General features: G+C 39.0%; 1 protein-coding gene and 2 long non-coding RNA genes across 4 annotated transcripts in view; 1 reads left to right on the top strand and 2 right to left on the bottom strand.

The window, feature by feature from the left end:
* Nucleotides 1-85: 85 nt before the first annotated feature.
* Nucleotides 86-16,419, bottom strand: part of MOSMO (modulator of smoothened) — a 30,253-nt gene continuing 13,919 nt past the window's right edge. The window contains exons 2-3 of the mRNA XM_071760747.1: nucleotides 10,538-10,750; nucleotides 86-4,019 (exon numbers count right to left, since the gene is read on the bottom strand). Of these exons, the coding sequence (XP_071616848.1) occupies nucleotides 3,835-4,019; nucleotides 10,538-10,750 (398 nt within the window). The 3' untranslated portion in view covers nucleotides 86-3,834. The remainder of the gene's footprint in view (nucleotides 4,020-10,537; nucleotides 10,751-16,419) is intronic.
* LOC139804022 (uncharacterized) overlaps nucleotides 212-16,419 on the top strand; it is a 27,315-nt gene continuing 11,107 nt past the window's right edge. For both annotated transcript variants that reach the window (XR_011729251.1, XR_011729250.1), the window contains exons 1-2: nucleotides 212-298; nucleotides 9,790-10,108. This is a non-coding gene — a long non-coding RNA (uncharacterized lncRNA). The remainder of the gene's footprint in view (nucleotides 299-9,789; nucleotides 10,109-16,419) is intronic.
* LOC139804023 (uncharacterized) overlaps nucleotides 15,416-16,419 on the bottom strand; it is a 13,740-nt gene continuing 12,736 nt past the window's right edge. The window contains exon 3 of the long non-coding RNA XR_011729252.1: nucleotides 15,416-15,685. This is a non-coding gene — a long non-coding RNA (uncharacterized lncRNA). The remainder of the gene's footprint in view (nucleotides 15,686-16,419) is intronic.

The raw sequence follows: 16,419 nt of genomic DNA, 5'->3' as shown, positions 1-16,419 counted from the left end.
GGCGGTGGCGGGGCCGCTTCCCGCCGCCCGAGGGCGGTGCAGGGCGGGAGGCGCGCGGGGTGCCAGTCAGCGCAGCCGGGGGCAGTGGCTTTAGTAGACAATTTATTTTGATAAACTTGCTCAATAACAAAAATACAAGTGAAGAAAATTATGTTCATTTTATACAGTTTGTATTAACATCTGTTCGGAAATCATTAATTGAAAAATGTTCTAACCGATTAGAAAACAATCCTCAGTAAAGGCCGGGGAGGGAGACGCAGACGGTGAGGCCTCGAGCGAGGAGCGACGAGACACCCAGGTAGGACAACCCGCTTGCAGACACCATTTCCTTCATAATTTTCATCCTTCACAAAGGTTTTAAAGGACAGCTTTCGTTTTTGTGTGTATTGGGGCGAATAGGAATCTACATTTGTGTTCGAAGTGGTTAAACAGCGGCTCTGAGACACAGGTATGACAGGAGGGCCCTAAGCTGGCAGCTTCACTTCAGCCAGAGGACAGGACTCAGGTGGCCTTGCACACTAACAGTGTCTTTGGGAAATCGGTATCACTCGCCAGCAAGATTAACAACGAAAACCAATGTTAAACACTTAAACTGGTGCAGAAAAAGGCATTCTCCCCAGGTGTGCAACAAATGGCTTCCAGGTGGTTTTTTTTAGCCAAGTTCAACAATAGATTTGTACAGACAAATTAACTAGTTTTCCCTTTGAAAGTGTTTTAAGTTTCCGATCTTTCATTTTGATAGCCAAATAAAGTGTGCAAACACTATGTTATGATGAGTCATCAAACCTTGGGGGGAATTCTGAAGCAAAAGATTAAAAAAGAATCTCTAGTGACATATGAAATGAGCTGTCCTTCAAAAAAAAAACACAAACAAACAAAAAAACAATCCCCCCCAAAAAAGGCTGACAGAATCAGAAAAGTTTATGTAAACACTCAACACAAATATGGGATTACCTTTGGAGAAGATGGAAACATTTGCTTGTCGTGAACTGAGAAAGCCTACAGATGTTTAGGCATGTTCAATACGAACTTCCTGCAGTTTAAAACAAAACCTTGTGCAAATAAAACCTATAAATAGTTTTCAGCAGATTTTACAGTGATGCTCTTAGGTATGAAAAGAATGCACACAACTTCAAAACAAAAGTAACAGACATAAGTTTGACAAATGATTGCACCATAAAACAGTGTTTTATATACAGTTTACAAGATATGATTTTTCTGCTATAAATTAATACCGTACTATAAAGTACTTAGTGACCTTATTAAAAGCAACTGTTGACAACTGTCTCTTCAGTTACTGTGTGGAGTTTTTTAAATGCAGATGGCTGCATCTATTTCTGGACTTAAAATGCTCAAATATTTAATCAATCTACTAGTTAAATCTTTGTAACAATTTAATAATTCATAGCAATAGCATTGGCAGATCAGATAAATTTTCCAGCCAGACAGGCACAGTCTTGGTATCCTCCAAGGTAAGTTTGTATTTTTGTAGAATGATGATCCATTTAATTTAAGCCTAAATCCACTGTATAGATGCTGCTCTAACTGAAATAAGTAAGCTGGAGGGGGGGGAAATAAATCTTAGCAGCTGAGAAACTCTTCCCCCCCCCCAGACCTGTGTTCCAGTTAGAAAAAATCTCCTAGAACTATTTACAAGAGTGACATTTCTGCGAAAAAGAGCAGCGATTTTTTTCAACATAATTTATGACCTAAGTTTAGTGAATATTTCAGCCTAGGACACTATGGTGGTAACACTAAACACTTAGACACTCATCCAGCCACTGGAACCTGCATTTTGTCTCCACTGACATGACTGGGGAGCTGAGACCATCTGCCCATGCAGATGAGGGTTTAAATTAGGTCTAAACCATTGCTTCCAAGTAGCTGCCTGGCTGTTTTTACAGATTAGTATACTTTAGACAAATATAGTGATCTGCAAAAATGCCCTTCTACCTGTGAGTGAGCTGACTGGAAACCAAGCCACTTGTAGACCATTGCAGTGACAAGTTTGTTCAAAAATGTCAAAAGAAAAAAATACTTAATTCACAAAAAAACCTTTTTGTATTAAAATAGCTTGGGAGGGGGAGAGGGAAGAGGTGGAGGAAGACCAGGGTGTGAATGGCACACAGTTTAAAATAATTGTGCAAATTGTCTTATTTTGATTCAAACACTGAAGCTTATCTTGTGATTATTTAGGAAACTGGTATTTTCAAAACAACATCATTGTACAATACACTTTCACTATCATTTTAGAAAAATGTCTATTTAGCAGTGCAGTTCTTCTAATAAGCTCCTGAAACAGCACTTGCAACATGGAAGTTTTTGTTTTCATTGTCAGTCTCAGGCAAACCACACATTAACTGGGAATGAAACAGTGATAGTGCAGGCAGCTCTCCTGGGACACTAAGCTGTACTTTCTGCAGGGTTTGATTGAGTAATGAATTATGATGGATTCAAAAATTTATCCTTGTGTTGAAAAATAAAACTACCTTTAGTGAGGAATATTTACTCCAAATCTGCGTGGCCCTTACACTCCACATTTAAAATAGCAACTTTAGTAAACTAGGAATATATTATTTAAACAACTATATTGCGCTTTTTTTTTTAAAGAGGAACTAATACTCAAAATAAGTTCATCCATCTTTGCAGTGGATTAGTGTTTGCATTACTTTAAACATTGCTTTTTACATGTGCTAGAGAAATGCTTACCTGTGGTAAAACGCTGTGCTTGAACATGTATGAACAGTAATGTAACAATGCAGTAGAAAAAGAGACTTTATGTACAACAGTTGCTAATAATTTAAATAGTGTCAGTTTCCCAAAATTAGGATTTTAACTTTAAGGTATGACATGATCTCACCTTCCACCCTCATATACAAATAAATTACCATAAAAAGAATTTTAGCTTAACTTAAAATTGCACCTAGAAAGGCATGGGATCATTTGTACCTATTACAAAAACTGTTAAAATCAAGGGCTGCTACAAAGAATGAGGTAAACTGAAGACTCTCAGCTATGTGGCCTTCAGAGAAATGGCTTTTTTCTATTGAGTTCTAGTTTTGCACACCACAGTGTTTGCTAGCAAAGCGTTCTGAGTTCTTTTCCAGGAACTGTTTGTGTGTATATACATATATATACATATATGTGTATATACACACGCACACATACATACACACCGTATACTGCATCAGCAAAATATATATATATATATTTATATATATATTTATATAAATATAAGGAAGAAATCCCCCTCTAAAATGTTCCATAGTGTTTTTCTAGAGCATATGGGGGAGGAGGGGGATGTATGTCTTCTTGCTGTTACATACATTTAGAGAACATGTTTTCATCTATTGGCTTCTTGGTGCAGTAATGCAAGATTGATCACATTGGTGCCAAAGGCTTTGCTCATCAGAAGGAAGATGTAAAATACTAATGTCCTAAACAGTGAGGCCAGCCTCACCTGAATTCCTCTGCAACCCTCTGGTCTACCACACAGTTCATAAATACTTTGACTTCCAAATCGTTAGACGTTAAAAACAGGAACATTACAGTAACGTGGGGCATTATGCTTCTCAGTGTAAAGCATTCTTCACTAGTTCCTATCACAGTGCAGACCTGACTGCATTAAATATGCTCAGGAGATTAATCAACGTTGTCTGTATTTGGTTATGGGAAAGGCTCTCCTTTTTTTTCATCCAAAGTGCATAGTGAGAACAAGTCAAAGCATTCCTCTTTTCAGTAAGTGTTTGATAGTCTCATCTAGGCATCCTCCTGAGAATGCAATTCTGATGTCTTGCTCTTTTCCAAAATAAAGTCCTGCAGTTCAGACATTCATCAGCCAGGTAAACAAACTTTGCCAGCAAATAGAAGTCCCACTATTGTAAAGAAAATGGATAAGACAAACAGTACATACGAAGACCCAACAACTGTGTTATTGGGTAATTTATATGGTTGACCTCCAACTTCATTGATGTAAAATCCTATTGGGAATATTAGGGCTGCCATGCAGAATAGAATCACTGCAAAGAAAAGAAAACACAAAAAAAAATGGTCAGTGCTTCGTTAAAATCTAAATATTTACCAGTTCATAGAGCAGTCCAGAAAAGCAAGCCAAGTATTCTGAACAAATTGAAAAGGTGAGATATTCCAGTAACTAACTTGCTTGAAGTGTCTCAGTAAGCTTTATCTTACTTTTGAAATGTCCCTCATGTGCTCCCAAGACAGACTCAAAGACCCCCACTTTGAGTGTAATTTTAGTCCTGCACAATAGATCAAGAACTATCTTTACAGAATAAAAATCTGGTGGATTAACTTCTTCCACCATACACAAATTTAGTCACAGAAATTTAGTCATTACTTCTACAGTTATTTCACAGTCACACTGCTGCTGCCTGAATTAAGTGCATTGCAGCCAATTTTTTCAGTCTTCTCTCAGTAACACAGACTGCTGCTTTTTGCTTGTTAGTAAGGGACACAGGTGGTGTCCGTGTCTCCCCTTTCTCTTCACCACTGAAAGACAGAACAATTCTGGGGATGCTGTTCCCTACTTGAGCTTCCCCACAAGTCAAACAAGCAACAGTAAAAACCACTGACAACAGCAATACCATCACTTTAATCCCCAGCTCCTATGCAGCTCAGCAATGCTGCAGCTACTTTTGGTTCCAATGGAACAAAAAATCCAATTCAGAACCTTGCTTGTGTCCTTAGGCCTTACCAGGAAAAAGTCTCTGGTCTTCCCAAATAAGGAACTGATGGGCTGGAGAAGCCTCAATATTTTATAATACAATTTCACTACTGCTCTTCCTGACTACACACACACGGCTTCAGTTTATCCAGCTACGCCCATACTAAAAAAATAAATAAATTAATGGACTAATGAAATAAAAAATGTCCAAGTAGAACTCGGGCCTAAAGAAAGGACGGTTTGATACGTCTTGATTCACATGAGAGAATGAGCTGCTTCTTGCTTTCCAAAACACGTGAAACAGCTTTCACAACGCTTGGAGTCAAGAGCAGTGACCACCGGGATCAGCCTTCCTGTCAGTACAGAGCAGGAAATAAGCCAGGGTTTCACTGGAGGGAGCTCGTGTCTCACTTCCAGTGTAACAGCACCGGCAGATCAGCTTTAAATAAGGCCATCTATTAGAACAAAACCAAAGAACCAGCAACCAGACGTTAAACATTAAGTAATCTAGATGGTTTTAATCTACATGATTATTAGTCCATGTAATTCCACACCGCACAATCTAATCCTTAAAGAATGTTTCCCCATTTTCCCTTTTTAAAATTGCATCTGAACAGCTGGTCCATCTGAAGAGAGAGAGCCTGGATATGTTTCTTGAGCAGACCTGTGTAAGCACAGAAAAGCTCTGTACTTGAGTGGTCCAGGAAGCCGTGGCTGATGTGTACAACATACAGTTAATAACAATAACAGTTTGAACAACAATCTGAGGATGTCACATTATCATAACTCAGCACACTCTATTACATCCAGTTTGTCCTTCACAAGCATTCCTGTGATTTCCAAAACTTCTACATTTTAGAAATAACACACTTCCAGGAAAAAACTTTAGGATTCTGAAAACAGCCTGCACTTTCAAAATTACATCTCCTTTATCACATTCAAGAGCTATACAGCTGGGAGAGTTGTGATGGCCTCACAAATATGTTTGAAGAATAGATCTTTAGGCCTCTCTGCCAAGCACTGTTCTTTAGGGTGTGCTGTACATACATGCACCAGTGCTCCCAGGTTTCAGACCTGCTGCCAGCACTGTACTCCTAAGTGGAACATGTGCTCCATGTCTGCCCAGGGACAGAAGGGTACATACAGGTGCTTCAGTTCTCCCTCCGTTCACAGTGGGAGATAAAATAAATTCTGCACACCCAAGCAGCATGCAGAATGTTGATGTGCACACACATTTCAAACATTTATTACAGAAGTAACTACCCATTGTTTCTTTTTCAAATAAAAGTGCACCTGTTCTGCTGAAAGGGTATCCAAACAGTTTTTCTTAGTGTGGTCTGAATTTTTAGTCTGCTGAAATAACAAATGAAAAATAGATTCATCAAAGTCTGTCAGATTAGGAAGCCTGAATTATGGCAAAGTTTGGAGAAGTCATTAAGGAAAGACAGTGTGATAAATTTATTTTAAAAAAAGAAGAAACTAAGGAAAAAATCCAGATACAAAGTGCCCAGTTAACTTAGTATTGTTCTTTTTGAAGAAGGTTTTTAAGGCAGAGGATAGGAATTTTTTATACAAGCTATAACCCAAATGTAGTATAATGGCCATGAATTTCCAGCAGTATCTCCAGTAACCCATAAAGAACTTGTCCCTCAAGAGTACTTGCTTATGATTTCAGATTCTTCCTTAGACAAGAAAATTTTCATAAGACACTTAATGACTACAATTTATATTAACAAAAATAGTTATGTAATAAAGCAAATAATTTCTACTCTGCTTCCAAATGGTGGCTGCCAAAGAAAATCTAGTTCCTTTAATTCTTTAGCTTGAAATTTTGAGCATGCAATGAGAACTCCAAAATAATCCAGGGCACAGCATATTAAAAAAAGGAAAAAGCTATGGTCTGGCCTTTAGAGGGCTCATTGCCTGCTTGCCTCTTTGGAGGTGCATAATATGGAAAGAAGCACCAGGTGTAAATCTTTAATAACTCAAGCAGCACTTTACTCACTGGGGAACACAAGGACAGACATTCGTAGCATAGCTACTGTCAGTTCAGTCCCATTTGTACTTTCATTCCAAAAAGCAAGCCCATTATACTCATGAACTATTAAATTCTCAGACAAAAATAATAACAGACTCTCTGGTAACTGCTGGAAAAAAACAGATACATTATTTTTCTGTCTAGCATCTCCTCCCTTGATACCTCTCAGAGAAGCACCTGATTCAGTGGCTGCAGAAACAAAATTAATTCTAGTTGTAGCAGATGGTAAGAAACCTGAATCTGTATAAGATGTAAACAGATCCTCTGGGAGCTCTGTAAGTTCCTGCAGTAGCTAAGATTGTCACAACATACATAAGACCACCGAGAATAAGCTATGGACACTGTTTCTACTTATGGAACCTAGGAGTATCTGTTCCACTGACCACGAGAATCAAAACCTTTGAGATTTATCACAGGTTTACCACATTCTTTCTTCTAAACCAGAAGGTGGCACAATGGGCATTCTGAAAATGCAAGTTTATCTAACTGAAGTAGGGCTAGCTGAAAAGAAGCAGGGCTAACTAAAAAGGAGCAGCTAAAAAGTTCCTGGAGATGTGTGAAACAATACCAACACCAGGTTACTTGTTCTGCTACCAACTTAAGCCACTACATCACTGGGCATAATTAGTGATAAAGTGGTATAGAAGCTGGGGTTGTAAACAGACTGTTAGTTTGCACTTGAGCAACAGGTAAATAATACCATGCAAAGAACAGCTGATCAGATTCTTGGCTGCTGTCAATACAAGAGGCACAGCTTTGAGTTTGCAGACCCTTGTTCACTCAAGAAGAACACAAAGACCTGGGCAGTGCACAGGTGAACACCAAGAAGGAATCCACTCTCCATTGCATTTTATGAATTTGGTACTACAATTGACAGAATTCAAACAGCAATGGCAGTTTTTACAGTATTCATGCCTAAAGTGACAATGCCTTCACCAGGGATACTGTGATTCTAGAAAAACTACAGAAATCAAAGGAGAACTTTTGCATTTTCCTTTAGAAGACTTTTGTCAGTCATTCAGTAAGTTGTGGAGGAGGAAAGTATCTCTCCTCTCCACAATGTTGTTTTGCAGAGAAGCCAGAAAGACATGTTTCTATGCAGTACACTCAGCAAGGGCTGGGGAAGGATGCAAAGGCTGTGCTAGTGAACAGTCTCTCAGGAATATCCTTTTACAAGTGTATACAGGAAAGAGAATTGACAGATCAAATCTTTGTCCTTTGAGCATCCCTTAGCTGAAGAAGATAGACAACACCATTGTCAACAATAATTCATATTTATAGATACACGGTTGAAAAATCTGTAGTCATCCAAGATGACAAGACTACAAGCAAAAATTCCATGGAAAATACAAGCTATATATTTTTATAAAAATTCCAGCATCAAGTGGGTGAGAGTGAGCTCTTACCTCCTTGCTACAAGGAAGGGGCTGAGCAAGAGGATTCCTTTGCCCTTAGATGATTTACTCTAGACCCCTTTGCATTTGAAGAGAATGGAGCTGCCAGGCCTGGAGCTGCCCTTGGCAGTCCCTGCAGACTTCCCCAAATGCCTGGGATACCATGTCCTACTTCATGCTCAGAAAGTTCTGAGAGAAGAGTATCTGCTAGCAGCCTGTGCTAGGCTGTTGAGTCTCAAGATTGCTTGCAGAACATAAGTAACAGACCTGTGACATTTTCCCTACCCCCTTCTAATGGCTTACACATGTTTTCATCACACAGGCCTGGCACTTCCCAGGAAGGACCTGCTCATTCCAAGTTGATTCCACATGACTACATCCTTCCTGAAACTAATCTACAAGTAGATTACTAATTGTCATGCAATGAACAACAGAAGTAATTCTTACCAACTTTCTGAAAAAATAAAGAACTCCTCCTCCTAATCACTTCCTTTTCAAATATGACTTTTCTTACAAAGGAGCTGACCAATAAAATTTCCCATCATCACTATTAACAAGAATGCAAGGGTCACAGAGTCATATGTATTGGAGATGAATACAAAAAACATTGCATTTAAGAATTTCCACAGCACAGCAATCCTATCTTAATAGAATTATGAATAAATATGAATTGAAAAGGAAAAAAATCATGCTTCATTATGAAACAACAAAAAGGCAAGTGCTGATATAAAAGAATGTCCTTCCATATTTAGACTTCTAGACATCTTACAAGACTAAAATATACAGAAAAAAACAGCTTTAAGGCATCAGGGTTTTTGACTGAAACTTAGTTCACAGTTGAAGAAAATTAAAGATGCAAGATGTGACGACTGGAAATATTTAAAAAACCCCAAACATTAAAATACATAAAGCCCAAAATACAAGCTCTGAATTAAGAAAAAAACCTCAGTAAATAAATTATGGTTTCAACTATTTATACATAGTACTCAAAAAACTCTCTTTACCTTAGAGCTTTGACTTTAGCTCACTGTAAGCATCTTAATTTTATATGGCATTTTGAGTTTAAAGCCTTGCTGTATACATTAGATATACATGAAATATGCATAGATAAACAAGGGCACTGGGAAAGTTGGGATGGAATATTCAGTAATACTCATGTCTGCTATTTTAATCATTCACCGGAAAATAAATAAAAGTCAATCATAATGGATACAGCATTTCAATAGCTCCATTGTCTGCAAGAGCTGCACTATTAATTTAATGTGCTATGTAGCAAGTTGTCAGAAGGATGGCTTTGATTATACAAGTGCCTCAGTGAAGTACCTTGGCTGAAGCCGAGTGCTTTTTATATTATTCCCTCCCCCAAAACAAGGTTAAACCTCATTCATATTAGATATTATCAGATGTCATAGAGTTCCATTAAACTTTATTTATGCCTGTGTAAACCACAAACTTGCATTTGCTATTTAGTGTTCACACTACCTTTAGTGGTATGTCATAATTCAAGTCATTTTAAAAGCCCTCAGGTTTTGAGTTTTTTCATGCTGTCATTCCCACCATTAAGCCATCATTTCACAGTTGGGCTAAGCCTGTAACACACACCAAGAAAAGGAAGTTTGAAAGTTATTCCCCTTACTCCTTGTAACTGCTTTTCTTTTCCTTTCCCTGCACAGAAACACAGGATTGCTAGAGGAGGCTCAGCTGTGAGGACTTAGGCTGGTGCTAATATGGAGCAGAATCAAGGAGGCAGAAAAACACTGGTACTCCTCCCTCCAGCTAAAGCACTGCTGAGGGTCACTTATGGAAGCAGAAATCTCAGTACTGTGAAGCACAGCAGCTGCTCTGCAGCAGGAAATCCTCCTGCATAGCCAATTAGGATGCAGATACTCTGAACAGAACACCCACTGTGAGCATGAAGCAGGACTGAAGGAGCATCAGCACTGAATGAGGAATTCATGAGCCACCTGAAGCAGAGATGATTTTCAGCCTGTAGTAAGTCTTAAATACCTCCTCTTCCAATAGAAGGGAATTTCAGCTACTCCACTCTAAGTAAGTTCTGGATATCTGGGAGTGGGGAAGTACTAAAGACTGTCAGACATGTAATTTGGGACTGACCTCTTATGCCCTTACTCATTTTCTTAAGTCAATTAATGGCACTGCCCAAGGAAGATAGAGTCAGGCCTTCCCTTCTCTCACCTCAGACCTGTAAACTATTAATCCTTCTCAACTACAACCACTTAAGATATCAACCCCTTGATTTTTTAAGAATGTTATTTTTCCCTCAGACATGGCATCTAAAAAGGAGTCATGTTGGGTATAGTCAAAGCCCTGACCACTGTTCCTTGACCACACTGCAGTGTCATTTTAGACTCTACCAGTTTACCCTGCATACAGGTCAACTGTGTAGCTGAGGTCACTTACTTCCAGTGAAAGCTATCCAGCGGGCATATTTAGTAGCTTCTCTTCGCCAGTGGGAAGCCACCAGCAAACCACATGTGACAGTTAGTGAAATGATTCCCATAATGATGAAAAATAACGTAGTGACCCACTCAGGAGGCAGCCGTGGAGGAATACAGGTCCTGTCACGTCCATGGATGGTTTGACACTGTCGCACAAGGCCAACTGTGAGAGCACCTGAAAATACATAGTAGAGAGGCAAGTAAACTTTCAAAATCCTCTCTGAGGGGTGCTCAATTGCAAACCAAAGCTCAGAACTGTCCAAAAATAAGGGATTCTTTATTTGATGAACCTTAATTAGCCTTTCAAACACAGAGGACATGGGGGCATGCTTTAACGTTCATGTTCCTTCATCATACACTCACAAGCTGAAGTGAGATAGTTGCAAGTTCTATCTAGTTCTTGAGTGGCAATCAAGGCCTAATGAAGGGAATAAAGCACTCCTATAAAGCCTGTCAATATCAGCTAAAGTGGTAGCTAAGTTGCACAATGGATCCATTCCTTCATCTGTGCAAGATGAAATACTTCTATAATCTAACAAAATGAGCTGTAGCACCTTAAAATGCCTTTGTCTACAGCCTTTTCCCCTCACCTGTAAATACAGCTTTAATCCTCAAAGTCTCGCAGCTGAAACTACATTTAACTGATACCAAGTTTTAAATAACATTTGGCAAAAAACCCACTTCTTGACAATAACTCCAAGAGTTCCTTTATGCAAGAGACTGGCAAATTCTTTTGACAGCTAACAAGAGTTACACAAACTGGGATACCTACACAAAAGGTGTATCAAAAAGATCCTAGAAAAAGGATGACTGCTACAGGAGCCATAAAGTTTTACACAAAATGAGATATTTTCTGTTAAATCTGACTTTGCTTTTGAGACTCTAAGAAGCTTTTAGTAGGCTTTAATAGTGAAGTTCTCTTGATTTGGAAAATTTTAACCCAGAATTAACCATTTCTTCCAGTGTCTCTTAAACATACGAGTCCTGTATGTCTTGATTTTGTCCCTTCTTCTGAACTGTTCTCCTAAATAATCATAATTGTCCTTTATCTAAATTAGGAGCAAAACCCAACAGTGGATAATATTAGAGTCAACATCTTCCTCCACAAATTATTGTAAGCAAAGATTTTTCTAATTGACCTGTTTAAAATAAAAAGAGGGCAGCTTAGAAATAGTAAGATTTGAAAGCTTAGGTTTAGCATATCTACTGGAGGGGGAAACTATGGTCATATTTTTGGCTTCTTTTTAAAAAAAAAAGCATGAAAAAAACCCCAACCAATAGCCAAAAGGATAACCAGCATGCATCTCCCAGCACCCTGGAGCTGCTTTATTCTAGAGTTCAGATCCTGTCTGCTTACACTTCAGCAATAAGTACCAGCAGAATCAGCCTCTGAGCTTAGAATCATTAGGTTAGGAGGCAGATTATGATGTTTTATTAGATGTAGAGCATCTGACACACTCCAGGAGGATGAGAAGAACCAGGAGCAAAACCATTACTGAACTAATTCTGTCAAAGCATGCCTGTAACCCTAGACTACAAACATTTAGCCCTAGTCAAATACATCTTTTTAATTACCTATTCATCAACTGAAAGATTTAGAGATTAATTTTCAGTCAAAAGCTAAAGTAAAATCCTTTTAAAAAGTGCCAGTTACCAACAAAACCAATAGAACTGACATTTTTTTGCTCCAGGTATACAGCAATCAGCATTACTTTGCACCAGGATTACACAAAACTGACCCAGAATCACAAATGCAATTTTCACAGCTCACATACCCATACAGGATATGGTTTTACATTAACTGCTCCTCAGCTGCTTTTTCTTAGGCTGCAGTGTTTTCATTTTTACATCAGTTGCTGGGGCAGAGAGGAGATGTGCAGGTGTCCTTAAAAGTAAAGGTCCCTGAAACACACACACTGAAGAACCTCATACAAAACACTATGTATTTTCCTGTAGTTTGGGGACAAAGAAGCTATTCACTACAGTATCCTAGATCTGGAAATTAATCCAAATCACTCTGCAAGACTAATATTTAACAACAATTTTACTATACTTACAGTAGAAGTCAGCTTTTTCTAGACTGCAACTCTAATCTAATGACTTCATAAAAATTATATCAACACTCCATAGATGTTTTCTGAATTCAGAGACCTCTCCTGAAATCAAGTGGCAATAATTTATTGCATTTTTAACTATGGCAAGAGCAACTGTACTGACTCCATTCCATTTTGTGAGTTAATTGAAACTGAAGAACAGTTGTTATCAATGAGATTGTATTAGAAGGAGACAGCTAACTCATCTTTCAGATGGAATTTGCATTTTATATTGAAGACATTCTTCAATTAACAAGAGCACAGTTAACATCAGATTCAGAGTGGACCAAAGCTAAGCCCAGCATTGCCAAATCTAGAGGAAACAGAAGATAACTCCATCTTGAACTGCTATTTTTCAGTGCAGTTTTTTTGCTGTCAACACCTATTTCTCCAAAGACTGATTTTCTGAACACTCTCACCAAACCCACAACCGAAAATGCAAAACCAAAGAGAACAAAAAATCTCTCAATTGCATCTTTTCTGAATACACAAGGATAGTTGCAAGAAACTACTCAGAGCAAGGTTTCCTAAACATCACTTCCGATGCTCAAGTGTAGTTGCTCTTCTTTTTCTTTTTTTGAAAAACAGTTTCAAAGCATCAGCAATTAAGTTTCAGTCTCTTCCATTCTGAAGGAAAAACTTTACTTTATGGTTATGCTTTTGGTATCATGTACTTGGTATTTCCTCTTAACTCTGCTTGTTGGATGACAAATTTGAAATAGTTACACTCCATATTCACAGTTTTGAACCTTGAGTCTGCAAAATATCTAAAGGAGGCAAATGCAGGGCAAGAGAACATTTGTGAACTATTCCTAAAAGTTCCACTGCTCCCATAGTGACAAATCTGTTGAACACAGACTTTGAAAGAAGTCTGATGTAGTATTTATTGTCATGAAATTCAAAAGAAGAGTGGGTCTACACACTATTTTATTGACTTGGTCCTGTTGTATAGCAATCAAGCAAACAGTTGCCAAGCAGCTGCCAACAAGCTAGTTACAGAAAAGCTTTTTTAAACTTATCTAGTCTATCACTGAAAGGAGAGACAGAGATACTGAAACTGAACAGTCTCCTGCTTGCAGCTAGAGAATAGCTCAACAGTCTGTCTCAAGCCAATTGCCAAGTTCTGCTCTGATCTGTAGGTAAAAGAGGTTTTAGTCATTCCCTCAGAACAATTACAGCACAACTGCTGAAAATCTAAGCACCTAACATAGGTATAAAACAAACAGCACAGTTAATTCCAGTAGATCAGGAGCTTAAAGATGGCTACAGCCCTACAACTTGCAGCAGAATAGCCGTGGCTGGGTGTCCTCCACCTCCCAATGCTCACACTGCACAGCCATCAGAAGCTGTAAGGACAACCTGGAGGTGCAGAGGCCTCTCTGTTCCTCTTGTATGTCACCCCTTCCATAGCTTCCAAGACTGGCATTATGCAGGTCAGTACAGGTAGTACAAGAGGTGATTAGGATATGTATTTCTAATTACTAAAGATGAGATTCATCCTCATCCAGAGAATGCTGCACAGAACACCAAGCAAAAGAAAGGCAAGCTCTAGTTTTTCCCCTTTGTGACCCACAAGTCCTACCCCAGCCCTGCTGGTGCTGTGCCATTGCTCTCCCGTTTCCGTGGTAACTACAGAGCCACCTAAGAGGAATTGCAGGCTAGGGAGGGACACAAAGATTGCTGCAGCCCTTTCACTCCCCCCACCTCTCCATCAGCTCTGAATTATTAAAAGTGGCACAATATACCGTGGCTGCAAAGCAGTAGCATAATAACAGCTATTCAGGTGTTCACTGTTCATCTATTATTTGACTGAACACAGAACACAGGGGACCCAGTGTGCCAGAGGGACACAGGAGAGGTGCCACTGCTGTGAAGAACTTACCATAGCATAAGAAGCAACTAATAGAGTAAAAGCATGATGCAGTGAACAAGGTGGGGCTCAAATATTAGAAGGTCACAGAGCTCAGCAGCTAGGCTTTCACATGAACATACAAAGCACACATCCTCAGAACAGCTCTTGCTCATACAGCTTGGGGTACTTGTTCCTCCTCTGTCCTCTCCTATTGTCCTCACTTGAAAATGTCCTTACTCTTCCCCCTCATTTTAACAGAAGATGTTTGGCTTTAAATGTGTCTGCAAACCTTTGTCGTCCTTAAAAACAGCTTCTTCACTTTTATATTCCATATATCAACCACATCCTTAGCAAAATGCTTATTACTAACATTAAATAAATATTACAGGCCAGTATGCCTAAGTGAGGAGGTTAAAACATTCAACTGTTTCCAGTCAGTCCACCTGCCCTCCCTCCCTGCTTTGCTTCCTAAGGAGAGGGCATGGCTCTGACTGAGACCCCAGTTGTGACAGCCAGACAATTCACCTCAAACAAGATACTGTTCCTTAGTGTACTGGGGACACATTAAACCAACTTTGCTAAACAAAAAGCACAGTTTACAGGGAGCCTAATGAGATGTTGGTGATGCAAATCCTACAGCATCACCAATGTGGCAAGGACACTGATAAGATTTATGTTTTAGTAATGAGCAGAGTACATGGAGTGATGTTATTTGGGCACATTAAAACATTCATTGCTGCTGGTTAGGTAACAGTCACATGCCAGAGAGTAACATATGTAAAATAAGGACAGTGCAGTTAAGCCATTCCCTGTAACCAACAAGGAGAGGAGAAAATGAACCTGTTCCTGAAAGTTTCTATGCTTTAGCCAATTAATTAATTTCAGTTTTTTTGAACTGAAAAAAAGTCTAGGTCCAACTAAAAGGGCTGAAGCTACCTAGTGAACAACTGTAGCTTGCTACACAATCCAAGAGGAAACTTTAAAGGTCTAAAGAGAATGCAGTGATTTGTTCATGGCAGACTAATTTTCTGTACCAATCTTGAGGATAACCATCAAGTTGACTTGGGCCACCTTGCCTTTAATATGTCTGCTGCTCCTTGCCTGCAACCAAGCCCCTCTGACAGAAGACTGGTTTCAAAGTGAGTGAAGCATGGCCGAGGAATTCCTGAGAGGAACAAACAACAGAGCACAGTAAGAATAGTTCCAATGCAACTGCCTGTAACAGCAAACAAGGAGGAGGTATTTCCAAGAAGAAAATTTTTCAGTCATCCAAGGAATTTGTTTAAATGGGATGTTTCCCAGTCTTACATATGGAATTTATTTTCATGCAATGGGCACTTTGTGATGTTACTATACAAATGGTGAAGAAAGAATGACTTGATTAGGTTTATATGTATTTTGTTCTGGGGAAAATTTCTATTAGTTCCTTGGAAACAGAGTTCTCTCTCTTCTGCCTTTACTGAATACTGCTGAACCTTCCCTACCATAGCCTGGGAGGTACTCCAGGGTGCACACAGTTATTTCTACCTACTTGAGTGTAAAACTCTATTAGAAATCAGGCCCTGTACCCTCTCTTATGGGAATATTAGTCATGGTTAGAGTAAGCAATGCAGAAGGTTAGGGAAAAAGCTATGCTTTTGCAGGATATTGACCACCTCTGGTGTGAAGATGAAAAAGACACAGTACCCTGCTGCTTTGGAAAGCACTTCAAAACCAGGGAGGAAAAAAAGGATTAATAATGTTAGAAAAGGCCTTTTGATTCTAAAAGGCATGGTCCAAGTTGTAATAATTAAATAGAATTGTAGGGTCTCTACATAAGGCCCCACTGAGTGACACCCACAGGTATAGCTCATGGAATAGTTGTTTTTCTATCTACAACTGCTCAGAATCATATCCTCA

Source organism: Heliangelus exortis, chromosome 17 (genome assembly GCF_036169615.1).
Source record: "Heliangelus exortis chromosome 17, bHelExo1.hap1, whole genome shotgun sequence".
NCBI lineage: Eukaryota > Metazoa > Chordata > Aves > Apodiformes > Trochilidae > Heliangelus > Heliangelus exortis.
This window is presented reverse-complemented; position numbering and strand designations above follow the sequence as displayed.